Raw genomic sequence first — 14645 nt, 5'->3', positions numbered from 1 at the left:
ACTGTGTAATTAGTTTTTCAATTTATCTATGTTTAATACTCTATTTAGGTGTCTAAAGATTTGATGTGATGTTTTGGGGTGAAAATTTTTGGGAACTAAACAGGGCCTAATTTATACCTGGGTCGTCTCTTGCAGTGGTTCCTGACACGATGGGCCACCCTGTTAGCCTCACCTTGTTCCCTCGAGCATCACAGCTGGAACACCACGGTTACTTTGTTGGGGTGATAAAAGAATAAAATAGTCTGATTTTAAGTCATCTCTTGCGGTGGTTCCTGATACGATGGGCCACCCTGTCAGCCTCACCTTGTTTCCTCGAGCATCACAGCTGGAACACCACGGTTACTCTGTTGACGGTGATAAAAGAATAAAATAGTCTGATTTTAGGCTAGGTACTTAATGGTAATGGTATATGATATGATGAAGTTAGTTATTATAAAATTAAATTTTACTTTAAAAACGTGAAAGAGTGAACTTCTCAGTAGAAATTATTTTCAAAAAAATTCTTTTAAAAATTTTAAAAAACACGCGTATAAAAGTCGAGAGAAACAAGCAGCCCCATCTCTCTAGCCTCCCCTTTCCGTTCGAACGTTCAATCCTTCCCGAGGTGGCGTCCGTGGAACTTACCTGACTGGCCTCGAGGGGAAGACACCGGCGAGGGTGGATGGATGGCGGCGGCTCGCGCGCGGCGCCGGAGCAAGTGACGATGGCCGGAGTCAGTCATCAGGGTCTGTTTCGCAAATATTTAGGACCATTTTACTACGGATCAATAGGGACTTTTCTGTAAAAATAAATCTGCATTTTCCGGCCCGAACCAACCAAGGGTATATTTTTGCGCCGCTCGTAGCCGTAGGGCCGTACTAGGGTTTCCCCCCGCCCGCCGCCGCCAATGCGGGTCGGCGGCGGCGGCGGCGAGGGCGAGCTCCTGCGGGAGATCCTCCGCGGCCTCTTGCGCCTCGCGCCCGTCGCGCCTGGGTGGTGCCGCGCAGCACCTCCCGGGAGCGGCCGGCGATCTTCCTAGGGTTAGGAGTCCTTCTCCCTTCCCGAGATGGGGGCGCGGATCGAGCTGGCCTGCCGCGCCGCCCTCCGCCGTCAGGGAGAGGGATCAACCGGGTTCCATGGTCATGGTGGTGAGGAGTTTGATATCGCATTCGTCTCTCTTTCCTTTGGTCGTATATCTTATCTTATCGCGGACCATGATTATTTTTCATTTCTGGATGAATTAATCAGATGTGTGTGGTTGTTGTACTTGCAGGTCAGCAAAATTCTGAATTCCATAGAAGAAATTCCTCTTCTGTGTGTGTGGCAGGAAGGCCATGAGCCTGATTGATAACAGCACAACCATTTGGGCTGCTTCAGGACTTTGATTATATCGATACATCACACACCGTAATGACGCTAGTCCATGGCTGCATGTCCAATGCTGTTCATGGGAGGGATGGAGTCGAGATCCTCGAGTCGTCTTATCCTGTTGCATTGTCTTATGCCTTTCTTGCCTTTCAAGATGCTTAAGATAGTGTCGAAGTTAGGTGCCTGGGGGTTCATGACACGGCCATAGTCGATTTCCATTACAGTAGTAATTTCTTGTGTGTCTTCCCCGCTGCTCTCTTTCGGAAGAAAAACGTCCTTTAGAATCTTGTGAAAGAGTGCACCTTCTCCCTTTCCTTCCATTAGGCGTGCTCTTTTTGTCTGCGTGTCCTTATTTTTGCGAGGTTTCTGCATCATCAGATGGCAATTAAAGAAATTATTAAAGGGAGGAAGAAGTCAGTAATGGCATGATGTAAATACCCTTATGGACAAAATAGTATCATTGCAAGAGTTAAGTGAGGCTCACCTTAACTTTTTCCTAAGTTAAAAAAGTGTTGGTTTCTCGGTGCTCTTCATATTAAAAAAGTGTTGTATGTGATGGTAGAAATACCTTATGGAAAATAAGTAGAGTTTAGTGAGGCTCGCCTTATCTTTGAGTACCTTCTTCCCCCTTCTTGCCTTGACGCCATATGGCGTAGCAAGTTGTGGCCCCTACGCTTAGTCTAAATTCTATAAATGGACTCCTCCTGTGCCACTGCTGCCTCTTCCAACCCGAGAAGTGGAGGCACGCCGCTGCCATGTGCCATGGTGGTGAGTAGTTCTATATTGTGGTTGCTTGTCTCTTATTCAGAACTGTGATCATTTCACATTTCTGCCTGTAAGAATTGAGTGTTTATGGTTGTTGCTTGTAGGCTGCCATGGAATGATGGAATTGCTTGGATGGTGGTTGCAAAGGAGATCAACACCAATGGTTCGTAATTGGCATATTTGCAGGGATGATGAACCAGACTTGTAATGTTAGTGCTGTGTTTCCACTACTTGGTCAATGATTAATTGATTATTACTGCTGCTTGTTTGCATGTCATTGGCTTCATTGTGAAAACTGAAAATGCATGGACAATATTAAGCCTCTGTGCTGTATGGTCAGTGGTTGTGGTTCTAAAAACAGGATAGCATCAGGGTGTTCTTTCCTGCCAACACCGAAGGAAGTTCGATAGCAAATTTTTTGGCAATCAATAACAGTCTGTCTTCTCAATTGTTAATAACATTTATTTTTATGTGAAAGGCTGTAGGTTTGATTATAATCATTGAGGGCCTGAGATGATTTAACTTTAAAGTCGTGTCCCAAAAGATTATCACCTGTTGTCTCATAGTATCTAAAATATTTTAAAATCTCATTGTTAACTTGCCTAGAAATTTCCCTGTGTTAAATCTTCATTGGCGCATACTTTGCAATTTATTGTGTGAGCTATTTGTGATTTGAGATCAAATCCACTACGTCAGCATGACTATTCCCCCCTTTTTTAGTTTAAGGGGAGTATTTTATGAATTTTTCTTGATTGTGGTTTGAAGTTGCATTAGTCAAAAAGTGAAATGCCAACATCTTCAGTAGGAAATGTCCAGCATGGACTCATTACCGGAAAGGTAAAATGGAAGAACTTTTGACTTGACGTTGCAAGATCAAGATGACAGTAGTAAAATTATAATAACAGATCTCTCACAAACAAATAAGGAACCTCAAGTGTGTAGATGCTCAAAGAATTAGCTAGATGTGCACATCCAGCACATGTGGCAACCATCCATATACTTAGCACAACAGACTCATTTGATTTACGATTGTTGAGGATTGTGGAATGGGCTAAGCTAAACTGGGACATGTATACAAGGAAGCTATACAAAATGTGCAGGAAACATCCCGCTAGAGAATAAATATGCAACCCGATAATGCATCCAACAACAATGTGTAGTATTTTTAAATTGGGTAATCTATCTTAAAACATCTTATTGAAATCATATCCATCCATCTATCAAATTAATTCTGCATGATATCACTAAATAGCAAGTTTACTAGATAACGCTAAATGATGAGGCAACTTTAAATTCTGTTATGAAATATAACACGATAAAAACAGCACAAAGTGATCTACAAGGAAAACTAAGTACTATATAGTTCTAATAAGTTATTAGGATTGACATCTAACACTTAATAATGGTACCAACCATTGAACAAAGGTCGATATATCATACATATTCACTTCCAACAAGACCATAGAGCAAAAGTTTATGCACTGGCACAAGGTTATTAGAAATCTAGTATGTCTGTTTTTTTTTTGAGAAGTAAAAGATTTGTGCATCTAGTCATTAAAGAAGAAGGATGCTCAACCCACTTAATTTGGAAAATAGAATGGCATGAAACCTAAGTGGAACAGATGTATGTTTGTTTACTTGGGTTTAATAAAAGTTATATGTGATAACGTGAACCAAACACCTTGTCGTAAATTGTGACAACTTTTTTGTGAATCCAATTCAGTTTTAAATGTGGTACCAGTGCATTTATGGACACATGGCATGGTGCTATATTAGTAGTATGAATGCAATTGTCGTTTGTAAATCTTTTTCTTGGCATTTATTTGCACGCCCAAGATTTTTTTAGCATTTGGCAGTGTAGTTCTTTTTGCATCACGTTTTGTCGCTTTGCGGGCTTTGCGGCTTGGCAATTTAAGATAAGGATGCTAAAGATGGATTTCTTTGTCATTAAGGGTCAATCTGCATTAAAGCTTTGGGGGGAAGATTATGTTCTTTTATGGATTCCGTTTGTATCTATTTATATACATCTCTCTGTCGAGTCCTGTGCTCTCTCTATATATCTATCTACTTCTCAGTCTCCGACGCTACCTCTATCTCACCCTTGCTCGCTCTTTGTGTGTTTCCTCTTACGGCTTGATCTTCTTGTTTCCCCTTTCCTGTAAGTGGTTCAAATGAATGCAAGTTTTGTGTTGTTCCTCTCTTTGAGCATGTCTAGATCCCCTTTGATATTCCTCTGCTTCTGCTTTCTGTGCGCTTGGTTTGAAGTTTTGAGAGTTTTCTTTCATTTCTTTTGCTCACTCCATTTTTGTTCTTGATTATACAGCTCTGGTGCTGATTTCTTTGAAAGACATAACAGTGGGCTCCATGGAGCATGATGGATTTCAGACTGTTGCTTCCGCCATGTCTCAAGGTGATGATGCTTTATCTTAGTTCATGTTAGCAGTAGGCTTACAAGCTTATTCATGGTTAAAGGAAAGGCTTAAGGCGTTTTATAGAAGTTAGGCTAAAGCAAATAGATTGTACACAACTAAACAGAAGAAGTAGATTGTTTTGGTTTTTATGCTTTTGTTTTGTGGTATGTTATGGGTTTGGCGTATTAGCAGTTTAGCGCACCTGCCTAGGTCAGAGCACTATTTGTGTGAACACTACGCAATGCAGATTTTCATTTTTTTTTTTAGGACAGGTCAGATCTCAATCGCCGGAAATATCTTAGATCATATTTGTAATAGGGGAACTTCTTCAGGAATTGAACTGTTCCTGGACAAATTCACATGTTCTGAATAGGCTGTGAGTAAAATGAGATCTTGTGCCCAATTGGATGTTTGTGCATTGGGATTATTACTTTATTTACCGAATTCTGCCTTGCCTAGCCTGATTTGACATTTAAATGACATTCTTCAAGTTTTGGATCTATGGAAATGGAAGTTTCCCTGTCATTTTTATCAAAATCACTCTCAACGACAACTACGTTTTTATCACCTAATCACTTATTTTCCAGGACAACCCTCATATACTAAATAAGAGAATTTCTTATATGCCACTAAAAGTTTACCGGTTTCCTTGTATGCCACTGAAAATTGCCTATTGCCTTATTTGCCATCACATGATTTTTTTCCATCTACACCTTTTAAGAGGATCAATTCAGCTATTCTTTTGTGAAAATGGTGAAACTAACTACCCTTCTCTCTCCTTCACATCTCTCTCTCTCTCTCTCTCTCTCTCGGTGAATCTCCAAAAATGGCTCTTTGCCTCTTTTCTCATGTCTTTGTGCTAGCCTTGATTGTCATGCACTCATGCAAGCCAAAGCTCCTGCCCCCTATCATTGAGTCGTGGGCAAACAAGCTGGATGAGAAGCAGGCAACCAACCAAACCATAACAATGAAAGAGGTGAATCTAGAAGCCAGCTGACTTGTTGGCGATGGAGGATCAGAAGCGGTTAAGGAGATGCATGGCTGTGCTGACGGTGGAGGAGATAGGAGCGCTTACTTAGAGGGAATAGATAGAGAGAGAGAGATAGATCAAAGGAGGAAGAACGGTATTGTTGTACCTTTCTATGCCACTAAACAGCAGGCTAACAGCGTGATGGTGTGGAAGGCATATGGAGGATGAGGATTTTGAAGCAATGGCATGTAAACAAGTAGTCAACTTCTGATTGCATATAAGGAAACTGGTGAACTTTCGATGGCATAATTCTAGTTCTTGTAGCTTCGTCCGCATGCATATATTTGACTAGCCACATGAATACATGATAACCATGTGCAAAATACTACTGTTTATCTGCATATATAATCATGAATAAGCTTTTTACAAGTTTGATACGTTTCACGGAATTTGTCCATATGAAGGAGCAATTAGAACCTCAACATGTCTTGCTACCTTGAAATTTATAGAGATTTAAGTTATGAATGGACAACTTAAAAAGTTTATTGATCCATTCATTTCATCTGTGTTAACTACTTTTATTATTGGGACTCTGGTGGACTTTATGAATATTGAAAATATATTAACATGTTTTTTGGACATTTGAATTCAGGTAATGGACCTCAAGTTTCTGAGTGTGGTGCCATAAATCTTGGTCAGCCCAAGGTAAGATATTCCCTACCTTCTTTACATAAAAGAATAAACACAAATTCAGCTTAAGCTCATAATGCATTTTGGAATTTACTGCATCTGCAATGCCTTTTGGTTATCCTATTACCAAGCTAATGCTTGTTGTCTTGATGTATACATGCACTAGGGCATACCTTTCACTGAATCAGATAATAACTTCTAATCTTTTTCATGATGAATGGCTAATGTGAGGATTTTGTTCTGACTAAATTATCTTTACATATCACAAACTTTGGGTGTGGCTGGTACTGCTTCCAACGTCTCCGCTGTATCTGTGCAGCAGCAGCGGCCGCAACATCATTTTATATGGCTGGTTACTGTGGCTGCTGCTGCAGCACAGACACTGCCAGCTCTAACGAGCAGACATCTGCTCTAGCTTGATCCCAGATTGTATGTGGTACTATTGTTAAAAGCACTAAGCACATGGGAGTTCACTTGAATACTGTATTAACACCTCTTAATTATTTGAAGTTTTTTAATCTGTTTTGATGTTGGAAGTATTCGGTACTACCACACAAGCATTATTACATGTAACATTATGTGCATGCTCGTGTTAATTTTACAGTTTACTAAATGACATAATGCTTATCTCAGATATTTGAATTTTGTATTCAATTCATGTCTCTGACATGAAGGGAATGACCTACTATTATATCCTGTCACGAGTATAGCAAAAGTTCTATTATATTATGCGTGGAGGAGTTCTAGTTGAAGGAACATGTTTGTGCAGTTATGTATAATCTCAGATCTTCATCTCTTTTATGAAATACAGCGTAAGCGGAGGGACCTGAAACATGCTATGCCAACTGATGCTATACCAACTGGTGCCAAGGCAAATAAGGGGAAGAAGGCCCTCAAGGTCAAGGTGAGCCTTGCCAGCCGGGCAGAAAAGGTTAAGGTGAGCCTCACTTAACTCTTGCAATGATCCTATTTTGTCGGTAAGGGTTTTTACATCATGCCATAATTGACTTCTTCCTCCCTTTAATAATTTCTTTAATTGCCACGTGATGATGCAGAAACCCCGCAAAAATAAGTACACGCAGATAAAAAGCACGCCTAATGTAAGGAAAGAGAGGAAGTGCACTCTCTTGCGAGATTCTAGAGGACGTTTTCTTCCAAAAGAGAGCAATGGGGAAAACACACAAGAAATTACTACCGTTATGGAAATCGACTATGGCCGTGTCATAAACCCCCGAGCACCTGACTGCGCCACCATCTTAAGCATCTTGAAAGGCAAGAAAGGCATAAGACAATGCAACAAGATCAGGCGCCTCAAGGATCCTGACTTCGTTTCTCTAATGAACGCCATGAACAACACTGATCATGTGGCAAAGGATGATGGTCACTATGATGTGCTGAAAGTCTTGATGCAGGCAGATGGTTGGTCTGAATAATAATTTTTGTTTTTTTAGATCGAAACATTCAGTCCAAATATAAAAACTTCCATTCATGGTTGCCCTTAAGTTACGGGGTATAACAAGCTTTAAAGCTTTAATGGTTTCATGGAGCTTGGTGGTTTATGGTAATAATATGATGTTCGTTTTTCCTTCTTGTATATGTATCTTCTTTCTACCTTTGTCAATCTTTTGCCGATTTGCATTTGTACTTTGAAATCTAGCAACTGTAACCCTATATAATATTTGTGTATAACTCTCTGGTTAGTTAAGGCATGTTTGTCAACTTTGAGAATTGGGCTGTGTTCATTTTATAGATAAAAGATTATCTGATTTTTATAGTTATTTAATGATATAAATAATAAAAATTACCACTTAGATGTGTAAAAGGCTAGGAATAATCTGGAAATAAGCTATAGAAAAGGACGCAGTTAGGCCACATTAAGTAAGGAGGGGAGTAAGTTAACTTATTCAACGCGGAAAACGTAATAATAGATTAATACATGATTAATTAATTATTAATTTTAAAATATAAAATAGATTAATATGATTTTTTAAAATAACTTTTCTATATAAAATTTTTGTAAAAAATATACCGTTTAACAATTCGCGAAACGTACGTGGAAAACGAGGGTATTAAATTAACTTACCGGAGGTGACGAACGCAGCCTTTAGTGGGTTTGTCTAGCTTCAAAAAAATAGTTTTGAAGCTGGAGGCGAAAGGTATACTGGCGTCTGTTTCTGAAAGGTACATGGGGGTCTGTTCAGTGAGCTATGTGATCAAGAAGAGTGACAAATTTTGGATTACTTAACTTTTACATCCTTATCTCTCTTTCTTTTTCTACTTATGCTTATAAAATAAATTTTAAATTTTTAACTCTAAATTTAGAGTTGATTTTGGAGTTTTTTACCGAAATTTATTTTGCAACGTTGGTTTTTAGATCGCTAAAAATACGTATATAAAAGTTTTATTCATAAACTATTTTTTATTTACAAATATATCGTTTAAAAACAATTACCCCCATACCTACCAGCTCTATATTTCTGCAAAATTTAATGGACGGTTTGGTGTCGAAATTTGTTCAAAAACGACTGAATTTTGACCCCCGTTAGCATTAAGAAAAGAAATAGAATTTTAAGAAATTTACTAGGACTAGTACTGTACAGTGTACACTAGTCTTCGTGAGATGCGTCATCCCATACGCCTCTGCATGGTGGGGCCCACGTGCCAGAGACTGAGGAGGAAGGGGAAGGGAGAAGACGAACTCGCCGGCCGCGGCGCGCCCTCCGGCTCAAAACCCTAGCGGAGTTGGCGCACCCGCCTCCGAGCTCGCCGCGCGCGGGTGATGGCGGGAGGCGGCGGGAGGAAGGAGAAGGGGGAGGGGCTGGGGCGGGCGCTGATCCGGCAGCGGAACAAGGCGGCGGCGGCCGTCAGGGAGAGGGGGGACGCGCTCGCCCACGCCCGCCGCCGCCCGCAGCCGCTGGAGTCCGTCATCGAGGTCAGCGACATCGACGCCGTCCTCGAGCGCGCCGCCGAGGCCGACCGCCTCCACTCCGCGCTCGCCGACGCCGCCTCCTCCTCCTCCGACCTCGTCATCGACCTGTGAGCGAACCGCCCGTGATGCTTTCCCGTCGGGAATACCTGCGCTTTGTTCTAGTGCTGTGTTCTGAATTGTGATGGTTGGATTGGTTGGGATGCAGCGATGCGACGGGAGAGACCGACGAGGAGAGGCGGAGGCTGCAGAAGGAGCAGGAGGCTCTGCACGCCACCAGCCTCAGGGTCCCCAGGCGGTGAGTAGTTTTTTTTTGTGCTGTTCATCTTCGTGTGTGCGATTGTGATTGTGATTTGTATGTTGTTAACTGGGATTGCAGGCCACCATGGAATGCTCGGATGACTGTGGAGGAGCTCGATGAAAATGAGAGGCGTGCCTTCCTGGTGTGGCGGAGGAACCTTGCGAGGTTGGTGCTGTGCCTAGCTGTAGCTTCTTGCTTACGAATTTACTTCCAAAAGCATATTTTGGACTTTGGATATCCAAATATTAGTGTTTCTTATATAAATTGGTAATGATATAATATAAGATGAATGCGGCCATGAGCTTTCTCTTGAACATTTCTGCTTTGTATCCGAGTATCTAAATTTGTAATCAGCATTTGTGTTGCATAATTGGTTCTTGGATAAACTAAACCAGCTACCTTGCATGCATAGATGTAATAACATATTATCGGCTGTAAGAATTTACATGTAGTACTTAATGCCATCATTTGTCAATTAAATGTTTGAATATAGATGTTTAACTGTGAGAGTGATTCATCTCTGCAGATTGGAAGAGAATGACAAGCTTCTGCTCACTCCCTTTGAGAAGAACATTGACATCTGGAGACAGCTCTGGAGAGTCCTTGAACGCAGTGATTTGGTGAGTATTGCTCAACCTTCATTATCAGTTTCATCATCAGGAAGTGTAGTTGATTTATTGCCAGTTCTTGTGATGCTACAACCGTCCAGTGAGACAGTGAAGTATTTGCTAAAACAATGAATCTGATTTGCATTTTTAAATGTGATGGTTTGCAAGTTTGTCCCACATATTGACTCTGCTAGTCTGGATTCTTGCTCTGTAGTGTTGTTTCTTTTTTTCCCTGGAAATTTTGTCTACTTTGCTCAATCGCATTTGTTTTTACTGGATGAAGTGTAGAACCTCAATACCTCATCATATTGTTATTGTGTCTAAATAACTGACCCTTATTCTCTTTTCTTCCATGAAGCTGGTCATGGTAGTGGATGCTCGAGATCCCTTATTCTACCGCTGTCCTGATCTTGAGGTACTGATTGTGGTTTCTGGAATAGTGTTTTAACATTCAAGCAATATCCAGTGCATGTAGAAAATAGATTGCAGCTTCTCCCTGGTTAAAGCTTGATGATCACCTATCCTGTGTTGTAGTAAAATTGCTCCAGAAGTCAAATTAATGAATTCTCCTCTAGAGATATTGTGTTCAATAACTCACTTATCAAAATTTACAAGTGTGATCTGCCTTGAATGCTAACTACTATCTGGGACAAGTAGAATGAGGTTTTGAAAGATAGCCCTGATATTTATTTTTCTACGCAAAGGAGCAGAGGCAATTCCTATATTTTTATTATTTGTGCATCATAAGAAAACAAGTGGTACTCGGGCATTCCCAATATATCTTCTCTGTAAACATTGGTCTGCCGAAAGCTTGGGAAAGCCATTGTTATTCTTTTATTGAAAGTGTTGTACTGTCGTGTTCAAACTTCAAACTGAGCTGAAATGCTCAACCTCCTGTATTTTATTGGGCATTCTACTGATTTCTCTTCAGTCTTGTGACATATCTTTCTCCATGCTAGGTATATGCAAAGGAAATTGATGAACACAAGAGGACAATGCTTCTTGTCAACAAGGCTGATCTGTTACCAATTAATGTCAGGTATGCACTTTGCGCAATGTGACTTAGTTGATGTTTAGGTGAGAATTGAGATCCTTTTTTGTGTATATTCAAGTGGCATCGCTCTGAGTTTGGCTAATATGCAGGAAAAAATGGGCAGACTATTTTAAGGCACACGATATTCTTTATGTTTTCTGGTCTGCTAAAGCTGCTACTGCCACATTAGAAGGCAAAACGTTAGGTGGATACTCTGAAGATGATTCTGCTTCACTTGATTTGGACACCAAGATATATGGCAGGGATGAACTCTTAATGAGACTACAAACTGAAGCGGAATGCATTGTAGCACAAAGGAGGGCCTCAGCCACTAAAGAGGACCAGATAGCCAGTTCTGATTCTGTTTCATCTGTAGCTAAGCATGTTGTTGTTGGATTTGTTGGTTATCCAAATGTTGGAAAGAGCTCAACAATTAATGCTTTAGTTGGTGAGAAGAAGACTGGTGTTACTCACACACCTGGCAAGACAAAGCATTTCCAGACATTGATCATCTCACAGGAGCTCACTCTCTGTGACTGTCCTGGTCTCGTTTTCCCTTCGTTCTCAAGCTCAAGGCACGAGATGGTGTCATGTGGTGTCTTGCCAATCGATAGGATGACCAAGCACCGGGAAGCTATTCAGGTGGTGGCGGACCGTGTCCCAAGAAGTGTCCTTGAACAGATTTACAGGATAACTTTACCAAAGCCAAAGCCATATGAATCACAGTCGAGGCCACCAACTGCTGCTGAGCTGCTGCGAGCCTACTGTGCATCCAGGGGGCATGTTAGCCATGCTGGACTTCCGGACGAGACTAGGGCTGCTCGACAGATATTGAAGGATTACATTGACGGTAAAATCCCACACTTTGAACTTCCTCCTGGCACAGTAGATGCTGAAATAGAACACGAAGAAACCACTGGATTAGAAGGCCCATCTACTTCAGCACATGATGAATCAGACGGTTCTGGATCCGATGAACACGATGATACAATTGATTCAGCACAACCAGATATCAGGCATGTCCTGAGTGATCTCGAATCGTTTGACCTGGCCACTGAAGGGTCCAAACCTGCTGGAAAGAAGAAGAAAGAGGCGTCCCACAAGCAACACAAGAAGCCCCAGCGGAAGAAGGACCGGTCATGGAGGGTCGGCAACGACGGTGGCGATGGAACGGCGGTTGTAAGAGTGTTCCAGAAACCAGCCGTTAACTTCTCTGCAGTCAGTGCAAGCGAGAGGAACTAGTGCCCCTGACAACACAATGTGTGTACAACTACACTTGGCACACATGGGCATGCTATACTGTCATGCTCCCTTGAGTTCTCTGGAGAGTGACCTCTGCATTGCAAAATCAAGAAATTTGCTTACACCGGTGAGCCAGGTGGATGAGACATGGGAGACGAAGGCTATAGAAGAACTTGTTTTTTCTGTTTTCTTTCAGCTTTTGTTGTATTGTATGCAGTCAGTTGTCAACTTGTGAAACATGTACTGTTTGCTCATCCATGAAATGATTCACATAGAAAAAGATGAACATCGATCAGCAGGATATCACCTGGCATTATACACTTTCGATCTGTTTTTATAATGAACAAAACAGGCTCATTTGCTTCAAAACTTTGCACACAACGATCCCAAAACTAATAGTTATCACACAACTGATAAACAACCAATAAAAGCAGTAATACACCGAAAGAAAATCAACTCTCCCTTACATCTGAAATCAATCATGGGTTACTATTGGATTAAATATCATTTAAAATTCAACGTTGAGCAACACACTAACTGCTAACTGCTAGAGTAGTACTGATAACTAAATCACCATATGCTGCATTTCCGATCGTACGGACGAACCAAGCTGTCCTCGCAGACGGCGGCGACGATGAACTTGAACTCGCCGTCGTCGTCACCAGCGAGCGACGCGCACACTGTCTCCAGCGTCTGGCTCCGCTCGTCGTAGTACCCGAGCGCCTTGCCGGTGTCGAGCAAGACGCGGCCGCCGTCTCTGCCGTCGACGTCCATCGGCACCACCAGCTCCGTCGTCCTGGGCGAGAACGCCGGCCACCGTGCGAGCTGGATGACGTGCACGGTCTCCCACCCTCCACCGATCTTGGCCCATATGGTCATCGTCTCCGTCGGCCGGCACGAGTGCGCGACGCAGAGCTTCCCGGCGAGCTCCGTCAGGATCGTGCGGCCCGCGTCGTCCGGCGGCAACGTTGGCGGCGCCGGCACGGTGTCGAAGAGCAGGGTGGAGATGTCGAACACCAAGATGTCCCGCGGCGAGCCGAGGCGCCGCCTCTGGTCCACCACCATCCAGTACATCTTGCCGGCGATGTGCACCGGCGGCAAGTCGACGTCGGCACGTACCGCCGGCGGCGGCGGCGGCGTGACCGTGATCGCGCGAACGTCTCTCAGACGCCACAGGCGCACGGTGCAGTGGCCGGCGGCGGTGTAGGCGAGGCTGACAAGGACATGCTCCTCCCTCGACTCGTCGTACCCCAGCCCGGCGCAGCCGCGGCCGTCGTCGACCTCGGGTATCTTGGGAGGATAGGGCCGACGCGACCGAAAGGAGAAATCTGTACTGATGCCCGTGACAGGGTTGTGCACGGTGTTCGTCGCGCCATCACCGCCGGCGAAGAGGACGAGGCCATGGCATACCTTGCGGCACACCGTTCTGTTCCTCACCAACGTCGGATTGGCGCGCGGCTCCAGCGAGACGAACACCAAAGAGAAGGAGGAGGGGGAGTAGGACAAGAGCCTGACGTGGCAGCCGGCCGCCGCAGCCGCCGCCGACGACATGGTCTCCCTGAAGTGCGCGTCGTGCAGGGCGGCGAAGCGGTCGGTCTCGATGATGGCGCGCCAGCTCCGGCAGACGAGCTTGAGCCGCCCGAGCGTGCGCGCCGGCAGCCGGCCGAGCGCGAGCTCCAGCGCCCGCGCGGACGGCGACGAGAAGAGGATGTCCTCGTACGGCCGCCCCGCCGACACGAGGCTCTCCTCGTAGGGCACGAACTGAGACAGGTAGGCCATGTGGCGGCTCAGCGACATCGCCGGCCGGAGCTCCAGGAGAGTCCCGGAGGCGGCGCGATACTCCGCCAGCTGATGCTCTTCTTCGGAGGTGAGGATGAGGCGGCAGCCTTCTCCGTCGACGTCGGTGAGGACCAGTGGGGTGAAGCATTTCTTGTACATGAAGACGGCGAGCTTGGAGGGGTCGATGCGGCAGCGCAGCACCCATGTCGCCGTCGAGTAGTCTGTGAGTAGCCAGATGTCCGTAGGCTGGTCCGGCGTGATGCGGTCGGGGTAGAGGCACAGGCATCCGTTGAGCTCCGTCATGTTCGGCCATCTCAGGGTCATCTCCGGCGGCAGCGGGACGACGCCGAACACCTCCTCCGCCATGGAGAACGACATGATGGTAGTAGCTTCGTCGGGGCCTTTCTTGGTGATCCAGTGCAGGTGGCCTTGCGCGTAGACGGCCAGCATGTTCATGTGGACGAGATCCGGTGGCTTCGCGCCCGCCGCCGCCGGCCTCCAGTGCCCCGTCGAGCTTGCGCTGGCGATGTCGTAGACGTCGCAGCCTTCGGGCTCGCCGTGGTGGTAGAGCAG

At 44.3% G+C, this 14645-nt stretch overlaps 2 protein-coding genes across 4 annotated transcripts; both read left to right on the top strand.

Annotated features, from left to right (window-relative positions):
* Positions 1-580: 580 nt before the first annotated feature.
* LOC102704106 lies at positions 581-7885 on the top strand. 3 transcript variants are annotated; one of them, XM_015842697.1, is made up of 7 exons: positions 581-725; positions 1253-2115; positions 2217-2275; positions 4436-4522; positions 6146-6198; positions 6995-7120; positions 7239-7885. In XM_015842697.1, exons 3-7 carry the CDS (start codon positions 2245-2247, stop codon positions 7614-7616), a joined length of 675 nt encoding a protein of 224 aa, XP_015698183.1. In that variant the 5' UTR covers positions 581-725; positions 1253-2115; positions 2217-2244; the 3' UTR covers positions 7617-7885. The 3 variants fall into 3 exon arrangements, with proteins under 3 accessions (XP_015698183.1, XP_006664211.1, XP_015698184.1); XM_006664148.2 differs by lacking the exon at positions 581-725 and adding an exon at positions 885-1127; XM_015842698.1 differs by lacking the exon at positions 581-725 and adding an exon at positions 885-1127 and having other exon boundaries at positions 2217-2321.
* A 968-nt stretch (positions 7886-8853) lies between these two features.
* LOC102720761 (GTPase LSG1-2-like) lies at positions 8854-12573 on the top strand. The gene is made up of 7 exons (XM_006664692.3): positions 8854-9219; positions 9318-9407; positions 9489-9575; positions 9937-10030; positions 10377-10433; positions 10978-11057; positions 11162-12573. Exons 1-7 carry the CDS (start codon positions 8963-8965, stop codon positions 12291-12293), a joined length of 1797 nt encoding a protein of 598 aa, XP_006664755.2. The 5' UTR covers positions 8854-8962; the 3' UTR covers positions 12294-12573.
* The last annotated feature ends 2072 nt before the right edge of the window (positions 12574-14645 follow it).

Source organism: Oryza brachyantha, chromosome 12 (assembly GCF_000231095.2).
Source record: "Oryza brachyantha chromosome 12, ObraRS2, whole genome shotgun sequence".
NCBI classification, from domain to species: Eukaryota; Viridiplantae; Streptophyta; class Magnoliopsida; order Poales; family Poaceae; genus Oryza; species Oryza brachyantha.
This window is presented reverse-complemented; position numbering and strand designations above follow the sequence as displayed.